Source organism: Mauremys mutica, chromosome 2, assembly GCF_020497125.1.
Source record: "Mauremys mutica isolate MM-2020 ecotype Southern chromosome 2, ASM2049712v1, whole genome shotgun sequence".
Classification (NCBI taxonomy): Eukaryota; Metazoa; Chordata; order Testudines; family Geoemydidae; genus Mauremys; species Mauremys mutica.
In genome coordinates, this window is record NC_059073.1 from 205,750,721 (window position 1) to 205,767,426 (window position 16,706).

Below are 16,706 nucleotides of genomic sequence, written 5' to 3' on the forward strand. Positions count from 1 at the left end.
TTTCAAATACTGATCAAAACAACATTCTCTCACTATGAGTCTATGAGAGTTACTAATAAACCACTGTGACCGCGGCTCTTTTGTCTCTTTGGGTTTGGGTGGCGTTTTTGTGGGGTAATAAAGTAATAAAGGGAGAGGATCATTCAAACTGACAGAAGATGCTCTTTTGGTAGGTTCTTTAGATGAATCTATTGAAATTAAATAAAATAGGTATGAAAGAACTGTTTGATGATTTTTTTTAATATACACTTTTCCACTAAAATTCATCTGGGCTACATTATATCTTGACACAATAAAAATTGAATCCTGATGTACTAAAACACTGCCATCTTCATTGAACATATGCTGAACATTTGCTCTCATGCTGGCCATCCACTCTCAGATATGGATTTGTGCAATAGAAACCAACTGGGATACTTACAGGTAAAGAATCCCGAAAATCCAGGTAGGATAACTTTCTTGCTTTTTTTCTTGGGTGGGTTATTTTTGTTTGGTTTGATTTAATATGTGGATCAAAAACATGTTAAGTTAGGTGGAATACTGGTTCTTATAACACTGAATTTAACATAATTTTTATCAGCAAAGGTTAAATTCTTATATTGCATATTTGGCGTTAAAAGCAGAAATAAAACTCATGCCAAGCAAAGCTCTGATTTCTAGTTTCCTGAGCTCCTGCCTCAAAGCTTTTCTCAGATTTCCATTACTGGGTTACACTTTCTGGCTCATATTTGTTTCCTTCTCTTCTGGATTTAGTTGATAAAAGGTTGAGAAGTACGATTACCACTCCTCAGGTGTAGTTGGCAGGTTTAAGGCAGGAGGCAGAGTGGGGGGAAGAAATGGAACTGGTTTAGATGTGGTTCGTCAAGGTCACCACTGGCTTTTATCAGCTGTTATTTCATATGTGACATACACATTTTTCTTATGGATCATGGGGAAAAAATACTCCACCACCACACTAAAACCCTAGTATTCTTGATCGTATAAGAACCATTTTTGCTGTAGGTCTAATACATGAGAGATAAGCTCTGCAACCATCAGGCCATCATTACCTGTCTAGGGTTCAGTCTCCTAGTTCCTTGTAATTAAGGACAACAGACACTTCTCACCTATCCCTTTGAACTGGTATGCTAATTTTTTTTTCATTTTAAAACTACATCCGTCTGACTCCAGCCAATGAATAAGGTTATTCTTGGATACCTCCTTGCTTCTGGCAAGGTGTTTGGGTTTATGTAGACGATGATGAATGAGAATGAAATTATATGGCTCTCTTCACCACCACAACCATCCATCATCATCCTCATCATCACCACCACCACCACTGCTGCCATGAGCTCATGTCACCTTTGAAAAATTCAGAGCTCAAAAGTTTAATTCAGGATAAATTAATTCCGTTGGACTTTAAGTTTTTGCACTATAATTATATGCAGGCTCTCATCTCACCTACTTCTGCCAGACTGTAGCATTTTTATGTCTTTTCCAAGCTTATGTTGAAGTATATATATATTTTTTAAAAGAAAATACTATGATATCAGATGTGAGCCTATTTTCAGCTTTAGACCAATTTCAGCCAAAACTCTGGACCAACAAAAACTGAGTTAAACTTGCCCATTTACTTTACGTATAACATAGTTTAACTTGAAATATTCCATGCACATTTTATATACAGAACATTCATATTAACAAATTCTAATCTAAGCTTCCCTTTACATTCAGTAATAGTATTCGTTTTTTCATTTTCCTTTTAAAATCTCGAGTCTAAAGTACATATATGAACTCTGAAAAACTCAAACCAGTATCCTATATGATAGGTCTTCATATGTATGTAACTTCTCACTAGCCCATGTTTCAGTTCTGTGCCTGAGTAGCCTCAATACTATAATTCTGTGCATTGAATCAAAGTTCCAAGGTCATATTACCTGGCATGATCAAGTCCTTTAGTCTATGGGCATTTTTGGTTTGGTTATTTGTTTTGCACATTAATAAACCTGATTTCCACAGATCTATGAAGATATTTTTAGAATGGAATTTCCGCAGCTTGTATCTTACATTGGGTATTGTAGCTATAATCCCCAAAAGTCCTAGAGAATTAATGGCAGGCATAAATGAATGACCCCCTTGAACTGACTCAATACTTTGCTGGTATACATATGACTGTCGGCAAATGTATCTTTACCCATCATACCACATTAAACTCATACATGTTCTCTAAAGCCTGGACTTCTTCCAGTCAACCACAGAATCCACAAAGTTTCACAGCTTTTGTTTGCAGAAAGAGCATTTTAGACATTTTAATTTTCAACCATTAAGTTAGTACAAACTGATTTTGTAGCCAAATTCATTAATAAGTACCATCTTTCATTTTTTTGTATAATTCAGTAGAACATACTGTATCATCTAGGGACACTTGGATTCTTGTGTAAAAAGTGAGTAATCATCTTTTACCTGTAGATTTTCAATTTACAGAGACGATATTTTTTTCTACTGTTGTTTCTCAGAAGGTTGGTTTACTTAATCTTTGTTATTATTAACTTCTGATATAGACAGTCACCTTCACCTGTTTATCATTTCTTACTGTTAGAAAAAGTCCACTATACTTTTTAGACACAGAAATCCAGATCCCATTATGTTTTCCAGTTACTGTCAAAGCCTCCATATACAAGAAAGCAGAGGCACTATTCTTAGTTACCTTCAGTCTGCTTTGCACCACTCCAATGGCGCAAACCAGCCAGCAAGACAGCTTACTTGGGATTGGGAATTTTCCTGACATACAGGTATTCCCCAGGAGGCACAGGGCCACAGGTGTAGGGTGAATTGCTAGTACAAAGAGTATTCACCCACGAAAGCTCATGCTCCAAAACGTCTGTTAGTCTATAAGGTGCCACAGGACTCTTTGCTGCTAGTACAAAGAGGAAGTCAGAGCACCTCCGCACTTCAGCTATCCCAACATATGGAACAGCACTTTAAGGATGTTGGCAGCCAAACATAAGTTAAAGCTCTCAAAATCCAGAAGTCACACAGCTGGCATAAAGCCATCTTTTGCCCACCCAGAACTTAAAAGTGATTTCAGTCAGCAGACCCAAAACTGTCCTACTACCACTGTAATTAGTCCTTCATTGTGGTGAGAAAATAAAAGTTTGTTTGCTAATACTGCCACTATACTATTCATATCTGCTCACAAAGGGAAGTCTTGTGGATGGAAAAGGATGGTCTTGTGGTTAAATCACTGGAGTGGGCGTTAGGAAACCTGGCCTCTATTCCCTCTTCTGCCGCAGACCCCTTGTGAGACTTCTGTGCTTTACATTTCTTGTCTGCAAAACTGAGGCTATTAGGCTATGAGGCTAAATTCATTAATGTTTGTAAAAAGCTTTGTGATTATTAAATGGGAGGCATTATAGAAATGCAAAGTATTTTTGTATAAGAACTCATATTAAAACTATTGTTTTATAGTCACTCATAATGCAATAGTTTTGCTTCTTTACAGATTAGTTGCCTGATCCTGTAAACACTTATTACTAATGAGTAGTTCCATCCTGTACACAAAAGCAAAAGGTAATTTATCAGATTTCAGTTAGTGGTAAGATATAAAATCTTTTAAAGATTTTCTTGCACATACTTATAGTTCATGTACTGCCTGAGAGAGATTTAGGCCAGGGGTTTTCAACCTTTTTCTTTCTGAGGGCCCCCGATCATGCTGTAAAAAATCCACAGCCCACCTGTGACACAATAACAGGTTTCTGCATATAAAAGCCAGGGCCAGCGTTAAGGGGTAGCAAGCAGGGCAATTGCCCAGGACTCCATGCCACAGGGGGCATTGTGAAGCTAAGTTGCTCAGGGCCCCAGACTTCAGCCCTATGCAGTGGGACTTTGACTTTCTGCTCTGGGCCCTAGCAAATCTAATACTGGTCCTGCTTGGTGGACCCCCTGGACCCCAGTTGAGAACCACTGCTTTAGACCATATAGAGTCAAAATTCTTCTAGTCTTCCAGTATTTTTTGCAATGTTCATCCACCTTGTTTTCAAGCCAAGTTAATCCATGTTTTCTAAAAGTGTGTTGACTGAGTCAATGTTACAAATTGAGGTCTAAAAATATAAATATTTTTCCCTGATGTGTTACTTTTAGTCTGACATCGAACTTCTACATAAATTGTTTCTTCGCTGCTCCTAACTCCTTTCTGTTAGGCAGAGCTATGTGGCAGATATTTGGGAAACATAAAATCTTGGACCCATTATAAAATCCATCTTCATGTATTTTTTTGTTTTTCCTTTTATTTCTTTCATCTCTATGCCTCTCTTCCCCCTCCCCCCCCCCCCGCCTTTTGTCACTGATATCTAAAAAGTTATCATTGGGCCCGACCCAAAATCCATCAATAGCAATGGAAAGACTCCAACTGACTTCGGTAGATTTGCTCAACTAAAGAGCATCCAAAATGTTTAACCATGAAACTGAAAGCCAGTGCAAGAATATTTCCTCAGGAAAGGATTACAAAGTAGTGTAATTGTTAATGACTATGGCAGCTGAATTCCCAGCACAAACAGCAGTGACATCCTCAGAATGACACTTTTTATAAAAGTATCATGTATGTTCGCATTGTCTTCATATTACAATCAGTGTAGTCAGGAGTGCCTGAAAATATACTGTGTTGTACTTTCAAAACTAAAGTTTTGGACTTTAAATCATCTGCATTTTTTTGCTTTACTAACTTGTTGTATCCCTCATGTGTCCCTTATGCCATTTTTTCAACAGTCAGTATCTGTATAGGTTGAAAGCAACAGCACCCTCAAACCCCATATTTCAACCTCTTTGCTCTGCTCATAGGTATTGGCTATGCAGAAATCTTTTGTACTAGAGCACGTTACTTTGTGAAAATAATTCTCACCATGAATGCACATTATGAATGTAGTAATCAGTGAGTCTCACAATGTCATATTAAAGTCATTTATGAGTTTAAAGTCAAAATGATGATTCCAAGATAGCGAACTGGAATATTTTCTAGTTAGCTCAGCACTGAGATAACCTTGCGTTGCATAAAGGCAACAAATACCCAAGATTTGATTATACAATGTATTCCTTTCTTTGCACAGTCACTTTTAGTACAGCCCTTAGTGTTCTTATTACCTGAAATCCAAACTTACCAGGCAAATGCATATTATACAAGGATTGTCTGTGATAAATGGGATCTGTAGAACTTCCCCTTCATTTTCACATTTTGCAACAGATCCTGAGATGGAAATCAGAATAAAAAATATGTTTTCAAATTGTAATTCACTGGCTCTCTTCAGTATCTAGGTTCCTAACTCTGATTTAAACTCCTGTACAGCTCCTAGCCTTCAGTTTTAAATCTCACCTGCTCTAACTAACCAAGAATATCGGAAACAAATGCACAGAGACTATTCAGTTTCAAATGGGGCAGTTTCTATAAGATCCTGATGAGAGCTGGCAAATGACTAGCCTTTTTATTCTGTACAAAATCTAGACTTTCCTAGTGTGCCCCATTTACAGCAGAGCTGCTTTTTCTCCTCGCAGATGACCTATGCAATAATGAGTATTTCATTAATAATAGGACACTTCTGTAAATGACCTGATCCAAAGCTTATTGAAATCAGTGGAAAGAATTCCATTTACTTCAGTGGGGTTTGGGTCAGGCCCTTGGTACAATACCATCAACTCAACCCAGCACCTTTTTCTGATCCACAAAGAACAGACTGCCATCAGAGTCGATTTACAAAAGGAGTCAAATTAGAGATACGGTCTCTCCCCCCGATTAGTCCTGTCTTATCTCATGTTGGAATCACTTTTTGAAACCTAATACGTCTTGCTTTTACTAAAAATTGACTCAACATTTTCCTCTATGCACCAGGTGTCAGTAAAGTGTGTGTCCTTCAAGAAAGAAAAAAAAGCAGCAGCGTAGGTCTTCACCTGCCTGCATACATGTAATTATATCCCACTGTCATTAACCTTTCCTTCTAAAATGCATTTGTAAAACAAATGAATATAAGGCAAATCTAGTACTTTCAACAACCAATGCGATAAATAATACAACAAACAAAGCCAGGGCACTTATTTATTATTAGTTATTAGGGTTTACTAACGAATTACTCCAAAAGCCCAGAGTGGCCCTGGGAGGTGGGAATCTGGTTTGATGGCAAAGAGCTTCTGGGCTTGAGCAGTCCGAGGTTACCCATCATCATTTGTAAAGGGGCACCGCTCCTCTTGCAGGTCTACCTGCCCCACTTCCCCGGAGGCCCCCCCCCCCGCGGGATGCTGAGCGGAGCCCGTCCCCGGGATAACGCAGCTGCCAGGCGGGTTTCCCCAGCTCCTGCTGGCCAGGCGTGAAGCGCTGCTGCTTTGCCCTGGCGGGGCAGGGCGCAGAGCCGCTCTCCGGGCTCCGTGGGCGAGTCTCCCGCTTACCTGTCAGGAAGGAGGACGCCAGAGACATCTGGCCCCACAGGGGGCTGAGCAGGAGCCAGGCGGCGAAGGGCAGCGCGGGGGAGCGGAGCCGCGGAGCCAGAGCCCTGCCGCTGGAGAGCCAGAGCATCGTCCCCTGGAGCCGAGCCCGGGCTGCGGCGGCGAGAGGGGCTCCCGGCGTGTGAGGAGCCGGGGAGGGAGGCAGGGAGGAGGGGTCCTGCTGCTGCCGCCGCCGCTGCTCTGAGTCTCCCCAGGGCGGCGCGGCGTTTCCCCGCCCGAGTGGGCTGTGCAGGGCGCCGCCGGGCTGGCCAGGGGGCGCGGATCCCGGCTCGGCGCTGACAGGGCGAGTGGCTGGGCAGCCCGAGCTGCCAGGGAGCTGCCGCCGCCCCCGCCTGCCCCCGGACCCAGCCCGCCGCGCACCTCCCCCGCCTCCGCCCCCGCTGCCTGCCCCGGGCCCCCGCAGCGCCAGGGGCGGGGAGAGGCAGAGCCCGGCTCCGAGCGGGGGACACTGCCCCGCCGGGGGACCCCCGCGGCTCGGGCACCTGGGGGTCAGTGTCCGGCCTCCCGGCTCTGCCTGCACGGGGCTGGGGAAGCAGCTGTCAGCGCCTGCCCCTCTCAGCCCTGGCACCCCCCCCCCTCGCAGGCAGCCCTGCCACTTGTACCTCCCCCTCCCCGCTCCTTCGCCTGCACCCCTTCCTTTGTACCCTCCCTTCACCCGCACCTCTCCCCTTGTACCCTCCCTTCACCCCCTCCCCTTGTACCCTCCCTTCACCCGCACCTCTCCCCTTGTACCCTCCCTTCGCCCGCACCTCCCCCCTTGTACCCTCCCTTCACCCCCTCCCCTTGTACCCTCCCTTCACCCGCACCCCTTCCTTTGTACCCTCCCTTCACCCCTTCACCCCTCCCCTTGTACCCTCCCTTCATCCGCACCCCTTCCTTTGTACCCTCCCTTCACCCCGCCCCGTGTACCCTCCCTTCACCCGCACCCCTTCCTTTGTACCCTCCCTTCACCCGCACCTCCCCCCTTGTACCCTCCCTTCACCCGCACCTCTCCCCTTGTACCCTCCCTTCGCCCGCACCTCCCCCCTTGTACCCTCCCTTCACCCCCTCCCCTTGTACCCTCCCTTCACCCCTTCACCCCTCCCCTTGTACCCTCCCTTCACCCCTTCACCCCTCCCCTTGTACCCTCCCTTCACCCTCACCTCTCCCCTTGTACCCTCCCTTCACCCCCTCCCCTTATACCCTCCCTTCACCCACACTTCTCCCCTTGTACCCTCCCTTCACCCCTCCCCTTGTACCCTCCCTTCACCCGCACCCCTTCCTTTGTACCCTCCCTTCACCCCTCCCCTTGTACCCTCCCTTCACCTGCACCCCTTCCTTTGTACCCTCCCTTCACCCGCACCCCGTCCCCTTGTACCCTCCCTTCACCCGCACCTCCCCCCTTGTTCCCTCCCTTATCCAGCACCCCTTCCTTTGTACCCTCCCTTCACCCGCACCTCTCCCCTTGTACCCTCCCTTCACCCGTACCCCTTCCTTTGTACCCTCCCTTCACCTGCACCTCTCCTCTTGTAGGCTCCCTTCACCCCCTTCACCTCTTCCCCTTGTACCCTCCCTTCACCCACACCTCTCCCCTTGTAAGCTCCCTTCACCCCCTTCACCCCTTCCCCTTGTACCCTCCCTTCACCCGCACCCCTTCCTTTATACCCTCCCATCACCCCCTTCGCCCGCACCTCTCCCCTTATACCCTCCCCATCCCTCTCCTCCCGCACCTCCCCCCTTCCCCTGCACCTCTCCTCCACAACCCTCCTGATACCCCCTCTCCTCCACCACCCTCATCTGCGAGCATATCACACCTCGCTTCTCTGCCAGTGTAGACCCCCTGCCCTCCAAGCATCCCCACACCCACTCCCCTGCCTGAACCCTCTTTACTAGATCCTCATCCCTTTCCGGGTACAAGGTTTGAGGGTTATTCCCTATGCCTTGCGTGTGCATTTGGAGCACTAATGATGGGGTTGTGGAGAGGGGGGGCAGATTTATACTAAAGTGAAATAAAAATAGGAGAAACAGTTTGATCCCCACTGCAAGTGTATACGGGGATTGCTGTGGTGAAGGAGGAGGTTAGGTTTAGTTCTGTCTGTTTGATTCATCCTCAGCCCCTTCTCCCTAGTCTAGTTCAGCAGGGTTGGTGTTTGTATGGGTGGGTTCGCTTGCTCTCAATGAGCAGAAAGCAAGAGATCTGGGAAGAGGAGAGCTGACTTTTTAAAATTCCACAACAGTCATTTATTTACTCTGTCTCTCATGGGAAAAGCTACTCCACACTGCTGCACCAACCCGGAGAGACTTAGCTCATCAGCAGCAGAGAGGGGAGACAGAGAGAGAGTAAGATAGGGAATATTCATTCACACTGCTGTACCCATTGGGATCCTCCCACTGTACGCCCCGGTGCCTGTGCTGCCCCCTCTCTCATTATAGTCGCAACAAAACCTGACAGCCCAATTTCCTGCCACCCACCCACAGCCAGGAGGGCTGGCACTGCACCTTTGCAAACCCAATCGGTCTTTTCTGGAGGAAGGCAGCATTAGCATACATACTTTTGCGAAATGTTTCACTCTGTCCTTCCTTAGTTGAAGAAGATTATTTTAAAAGGAAAGCTGAGTTTTTGATGAGGGCTTTCACCCTTATTTGCCAATTAGACCTTGGTACTCATTTACACCAAATTATGAGGGAGGTAAAATATTGCTGTTTTGACTGAGTAATGTTTTACACTCACTTTGCCGGGGTGTGAGTTACTCTACAAGGGGCAGGGCAATGGCAGATCACTAGGTAGGTTCTGATGATAACTTCTCCATTCCTAAAACTGATCACAGTGCTTTGAGTTCATGAGGACATTCACTCCATGGCTGTTCTTAATCTGCTTAGCTATTCCTTAACATTTTCCATTGCTATTATAAATATAAACTCAGATGAAGTATTCACATCCACACACACACTACAGTATAAATGTATACATACATTTAGTGTGTGTAATACATAGTTTTCTTCATCAGCAAGGATCTTGCAACCTATCGTCACAACTGTGATGTTTCATTCATGGAAAGGAAACCTCTTATACATAAATTAGTTTGGTGACACTTTGAAAAAGATCCTTCAGCTTGATATACTTTTTCTTTTCTTTTCTCTCTTTTTCCTCTCAAATGGTTCTGAGTTTCAATATTATTATTCAAAAGAGGGTTTTGAGTAGCAGCAAATCAGGTGCATGACCACAGGCTGCGTAAATAGAAAGACTTTTTGTTGCCCAGTAAAATGCAGGGTTGTCCGATTTTCATCCATGCTTTTTTTTTTTTTTTTTTTTAAAAAGCAAGAACAATTACTGTGGAAGCATGCATCTTTGTTATAAAATGTAAGACAATCTGAAATTGTTCATAGCACAGGATTCATTCCCCACATCCAGAGCAATATTCTCTTTTCCTTTCACTTTGGAAGGCATGTCAGAGTCTAAAACTGAGGAAGATGGGGACTGTCTAAAAATGTTATTGGTAACCTTACAAGGATCACTATAAAAAACCCACTATATTCAACAAATAAATATTACTTAAACCCATATCACCTACCCTCAGTCTGAGTCAGATTCACCCTCAAGAGCTATTTAGACAGATAAGCTAATCTAGGTTCCATTATGGGAAAACCTAATGACAGAGGGGTTTTTTAAGTTACTCTTTTTCCTTCCCTAGAACTGTCCATAATATTTAAAGATTACTCTATAATATTTAACAAAAGTTATCTGTATATAAATATAGTGTATGCAATGTGTGTAAGATATTTCTTAGAAATAGAGGTTTAGTAGTTCGCAGAAGTTTAACTGCAGATTGCTGTAGATGCAGCTCCAGAACCACTCTAGAAGATGTTTTCATCAGTCTGAAGGTTTTTCCATTGGACAGATATACAGAAGCTTTTGACAAACCTGCTTTTGCTTTCTATCCATAATCAGCCCCTACCATTCTCCTGCTCCCATTCTAGTACAAGAACAATATTTTTAAAGCAACAGCATTGTAGAAAGTTTATTAAAATATCTTATAGCATATGTACTCCTGATAACTTCTTGAGTGACAGCTACTACTGGCAATTACTTATACGTTTGGTTATGATGGGTCTTGTCTTCCTTGCAGACTAAAAATTCACTGAAAATTAATACTTTCTGGAGTCAGAAATGAATAAAAATAGAACAGTAATTAAAGCACTCTGCTTTCAGGTTGCATAGAAACATTAGTGGTATTCAAGTAACAGTGAAGAATTTGGCTAAAGAGAAAATGTTATCTCATTTCATAAAATTTTGCTGTAGAAAGGTAGTAACAGTAGATGAGGTAGCACACTTACCTCACAACTTAACTCATTCTTGTTAAACACAGCAAGTCCATCTTTGAAAGCATTTAACATCATATATTTGAAGGAGAGCAGTAATGAAGTAAAATAAATGAACTGGTTGCATAGAATTACCTTCTTTGGCCAAAAATATTTGATCCTAGGTGCTACAATGATATAAACAAACAATACAATAATAATAATTAATAATAATCCTGCCTGAAGAACTTTCAGCATATTAGTTAGGCCTAAATGCCCCTCTCTGGTGAAACAACCTCTGAAACAAGAAAAGGTTGTATAGGAACTCTATGAGGTTCACCCTGCTGAATTCACAGTCCTGACTGATGCTCTCCTTTGACTGTTGCATTTGAGGTTTGCACAAAGTGCACAGGGTGGTGGATTTCCAACTCTTCAGAGACAGAGGATCCATGAGGAAGGGAAGCTGTAACCCTACAGATAGCAACACATCTACACTACTTCCTGAGACCCCCTAGCCTCCCAATAGCATGTTTTTTTGGGAAGTCACGCTGCTATTGACTCACTTGATGCACATGTGCCTACCTCCTCTTTAAGTTGTGAGGAATGGAAATAAATGCCGCTAGAAGTAGCATCAGTTGCCAGCTTTCCCAGGGATATTTCCAAAGGTGCCAGATGCTAGCATGCCATGCAGAGTGGCTGCTCTTGGGTTAAGGTTCAGCCCAACATGGGAGAGGACTATGCCATATTAGCGATGCTCCCTCTGCCCCCTTGTCTTCCTCCATTCAGTGGTACATGAGTCACACCTTTCCCCCCCACTTATTACCTCATCAGAGGCAAACATCTTGCCCTTTTAACTCCTATTTTGGTATTATAATACATTATGTAACATTTCAAATGCTACTCTCGTTTGTATTAGTTTTTGAAGATGCATGAGTGTGAGAACAGAATTTCATGTTTCTAAGTAACATTCAGGAAGTGATACCTTTTAACAGAATCAAAGCCTGACACTAAAAACCAAATTCTGCTATCAGATACACACAGAGAACTCATATGTATCTAATGACGTAACCACTTACTTAATTTATAGGGGCAGTAGTACAGTCTAGTCCTAACAAAGAAAACATACATTCAGAAGAACAAATATTTGAAACATGCAGCTTTATGTCTATGGAATGGCCAAACAAACTGATGGAATTTTAGGTATTGACATAATATATACATACATCTATCAAATGAATGTTTCATGAGTGATGTTTTCTTTATGATCAGTAAATTGTTAATGGTGTTGGTTATTAGATGGTGTTAATTCAGCTTCAAAGTTAACACCCATCTAAAAGTAACAGATTATTTCTAAAATTATTATTAAATTAAAAAATAATAAGGAAGTTCATACTTTCCTAAGTGTGAATCTGGTTAGTCAGCAGACTCAAAAACAAAATGGCTAGAAAAACCTCAATCTTAGATTCTCAAGCATTCTGCAGAATCTCATGGAAAATCCTAATCCCTCAGAATTCATATATTTTTCTTGTGCCCATGGATTTCTATTGTTCTAGCAAGGCTCTTGTGTAACGGCACTGTTGAAGATCATATAGTGTGCAAGATCTTATATATCAGACATGCAAGTAAAGGAACATCTATCTTCATTGTGTCATTTAAAGGTAACTGCTTTATTTTTATGGTAGTTTTCAAAATAAAGGAGGAAATATATCACTAGAAAAAATCTTTTATAGAAGGCTATGGATACTGACACAATAGGCAGCTTCAGAGTTCTGTTCCACTGCATAACCATGTATCTACAGTCCTTTAAAAAGATAAATAATGTGCAGCAAATGTGATGATGTATAGAGTGAATGGATATGATGCTTTTATAGGTATTTTAATTACTAATTTTTTTATTAAAGATTAACAGAAATTGTTAACCAGATAAGTTATTTGCTTTAATAAATATTAAAAGGGAGGGTGATAGATATCTGTTAAGATGTGGATTATTGATTTGTCAGACTCTGTCAAATTCTTCTTATTAGTAATCTTTAACCACTAAAATCAAGGCATAGTATTCCAACTTTTTTGGTGATATTTTCATTGTGGTGGTTCATCAACACATGGCAATGAAATGTAATAAAGAGTTGTCATGATGTAAACATTACCCTGCCATGCAAGACATTGCTCCTTAGCTATTCTGTGGCTCACTGTGTGATTCCACCAGAAGGCAAAGTGGTTGTCTAGGTCTTCATGGCTGAGCACTACTAATCTGGGCTATGACCCTGCAAAACTTCTGCACATGCTTAACTTAAAACACATGAATAATGCGTTAATTTCAGTGGGAATACTCATGTACTTCAAGTTGAGTGCATGTGTAAGTGTTTGTATGGTCAGGGCCTTACACCATATTTAAGAAGGAACAGCACATCTTGCATAATTATTTGTCCTCCAAGACAGAAAGCCTATAAACACACAAGTCAGATATTAGGAATGGCAATATACAAAAACCTATAGGAGAACACTTCAACCTCCCTTGCCACACAATAGCAGATCTTATGGCGGCCATCTTACAGCAAAAAAACTTCAGGACCAAACTTCAAAGAGAAACTGCTGAGCTTCAGTTAATTTGCAAATTTGACACCATCAGCTCAGGATTAAACAAAGACTGTGAATGGCTAGCCAACTACAAAAGCAGTGTCTCCTCCCTTGGCGTTCACACCTCAACTGCTAGAAGAGGGCCTCACCCTCCCTGACTGAACTAACCTTGTTATCCCCAGACTGATTCTTGCCTGCATATTTATACCTGCCTCTGGAAATTTTCATTACATGCATCTGACGAAGTGGGTATTCACCCACGAAAGCTTATGCTTTAAGGTGCCACAGGACTCTTTGTTGCTATAAACACAGAGAAAGGCCTAAATATATAAAAGAGGAGTTGAAGATGTGGCTCCAACTTCCTTGAAATAATCAGAGAAATAAACTCATATGAGCTCTGGTGAATACTCAATGGTTTGTTGAAAACTACGTCAAGACCAAAAATTACACAGAAACTAATCCAATTAATTTAAGTGTGAGTACCAGGAATGAAGATACTTCCAACATCTTAGCCCTGAAAGAGCCTTTGCCAATGCCACTTTCCTGAATAAATATTAATAAGTAATACCAAATAACTTTTCATCCTGGTATTTTTGAACAAACATATGGCATTTACATAACATCTGATTCTAAAAATACATAGTGGTATATTAAAAATCCTTATGAATACTATTCAATATCCATGGAATATATAGGTATATCTTAAAGTTACATACATGAGTTGATTTAGTTATATTTTATAGGAAACCAAAAAGCAGTTGTCCCCCAAGAGAGTTGCTTGCTAAATTTAATTGTTGAAAGCATTGAAATCATTACCATTTTTAATTATACAAATGCAAAAAAAAATTCTAATAAAAACCCCCTCAACATCTTAAACTAGGAAAGTGATTTTTATTTAGTCGGGGTTGGGGAGGGGGAACCACACCAATATGTAGACAATGGATAGTTGTCCTTTTACATTTCTCACTCACAGAGCCCAGAAAACTGGGTATGATAAGAGAAATGCTGATGCAATCTTAACTAGAAGTGCTAGCGGATGCCATTAAATAGGCCACAGACAAAACAAACAGAATAAGCTGGAGCGTGTTTGTATTTCTTTTTGTTACTTAGCTGCTGTAAATAGTTTGTCTTCCCAGGATAATAAAAGGTGTTGTGTGTAAGTTATATGTGTTTGTGTTAGTTTTACCCTTGAACATCTGGTGGGTCTGATAAAGGGTAAGAGTTAATGAAATCACACACTAAGTGACATGAATGAGGTGCTTCTTTGTTCTGAAATTGCAGGACAGACTAACATCTACATTTTTCCAGATATTAAATTAGCTAATGAATGGCACAGGTGAGGAGCAATCTAGAAACACTTTATAGAATGGAAGATTAAGATATTTTAGATTATTATGGAAGCTTTATATAATAATGACAGCTTCCTCACACAGTTGGAAATCATTATGGTATAAGAAATAAGGCAAGAAGTTTATTTTGACACAATGTTCCCTCTACTTACAGGATGCAATTTAGCAGCAGTAGCAGTCTTTTTCAACTGCAGAAAGGCAGTAGTTCTTACTCTTGCCAAAGAGAAGTCATATACAATTTTTAAAAGCCTCAGTAGATCAAGTGACTATTTTTCAGGATATATTAAAGTCAGTTTTCACATCTCTCTTTTCTTCATTCAGTAGCTAGTATTTAAGAGAAGAAATTCTACAGGGTCTTTTTGAATGACAGCTGAAGGTTTAAAAAGTCTTTGAGCGGAGCTGATGCCCCAGTAATAAAATATATTGGGTCTGGTTCTCTTCTCATTCATGCCAAGGTCTCCTGATTTGCACCCAAATGAGTGGAGGACAAAAAAGTTGATTATTTTAAGTCATATAATAAAAAGTTGTGGTTTGCTGATATTAACAGGCAAAGACAAAAAACCTGTTGTGTGTTGGAATTGCTGGCAGATGGCAGTGTTGGGAGCCATTGACTTAGCTCTGTGTAGCCATATGAAAGAGCAGATAGGGAGCTGCTTCCACAATTAACCTGAACCACAGTTCTGTTTATAACAATCTCATCCAAACGTGCCAATGTTTTGTTCCTACATGGGTAAAAAATGCTATCTTGATTTATTTTCATGATTTAGTATTTTTTAACTCATCTGACTTTGAAGCCTAAATGCATTCAGGTTTTACTGCCCTTGAAGTAGTATAGTATATGTAATCTTATGCCAGAAACAAAATAAAGACTGTTACAATTCCCCCTGACACCCTAATCTTGTTGGCTTTTTGGTTTAGATCAAGTCCTGATATGGCCTATTGAGTGACTGTACTATGCATTTACAGGGGGATGAATAGGTCGATCTAATTGGTCTTTTCCATCTCTAATTGCTGTGCTTTATGCAATACACGAGTGGATCTCAGACTATGGCAGAGAAATTAGAAATTAATGGTTACCTACACTAAAGAAAGGAAAATAGATAAATTCAACTCCCTTCTCTACTATTCCTCAAAGCCTAGATCATCCCTTTCTACATAAAAACTTGTGGAAAAGGAAAATGTACTTTAAAAAGTCCGTGTGGTTTGCCTGAGCTGCTTTTCTGCCGTGACATTCCTCAGTAAGGTTGGGATGGAGGCAGGGCTGGCCTTACCATGAGGTGAACTGAGGCAGCCGCCTCAGGTGCCAGACTGGGGGGGGGGGGTGCCACCAGGACCCAGAGTGTAGAAAATTGTGTCTGCTGCTGGTGCATGTGTATTCTCTCTGCTCTAGATGCAGAGAGATGATGGAGTGCTGTGCTGGAGGAAGGAGGGCACAAGAGACATAACAGGCAGGCAGAAGGAAAGGTGAGAGGGAATAACAGAAAGCAGCAGGAGCTGCAGGGAGAGAGAGGAGGAGGAGCCTCTTATGTACCTCTCTAGCACCCCCAGGAGCCTGGATTGATTAACACCAGCTTCTCAGGGAGCTTCCTGTTTCCTGCTGCTTCCCTGAACCCATTTGAGGAGAACAGGCAGTCAACTGAAGTAGTAGGAGCCAGTTAGGCCTTTAAGATGCTGATATCTTTCCTCACTCAGGCCCTGCTACCAGCCTGCTTATTTGTCCCCTTCAATTGAGTGTTGAGAGCCACTATTGCTGGCACAGAACAACAGTCATGAGTGAAAGAAGAAAACATCCCTCTGGGGCAGCATTCAGAAAAAGAAAGAAAGCAAAGGAAGCTTTTCTATCTAAGCAGGGAGGAGCTCTCCTGACATACATAGACACAAATGTTCACGGTGAGTCTTCCGGCCCCAGTGAGGATGTGAGTGGTGAGGAGATGCCTGATCTTCCAGTTAGTCAGCGTGCAGGTGACCTGGCAGCTACTGCAGCATCCATATCTCCATCTCAAATGGATGTAACCATGCACATTCCTGAAGAAAAGT

The 16,706-nt window shown here is 42.1% G+C and overlaps 1 protein-coding gene across 1 annotated transcript in view; it reads right to left on the bottom strand.

Moving 5' to 3' along the window:
* BMPER (BMP binding endothelial regulator) overlaps nucleotides 1-6,590 on the bottom strand; it is a 212,142-nt gene extending 205,552 nt beyond the window's left edge. The window contains exons 1-2 of the mRNA XM_045003070.1: nucleotides 6,409-6,590; nucleotides 5,133-5,218 (exon numbers count right to left, since the gene is read on the bottom strand). Of these exons, the coding sequence (XP_044859005.1) occupies nucleotides 5,133-5,218; nucleotides 6,409-6,535 (213 nt within the window). The 5' untranslated portion in view covers nucleotides 6,536-6,590. The remainder of the gene's footprint in view (nucleotides 1-5,132; nucleotides 5,219-6,408) is intronic.
* Between the last annotated feature and the right edge of the window lie 10,116 nt (nucleotides 6,591-16,706).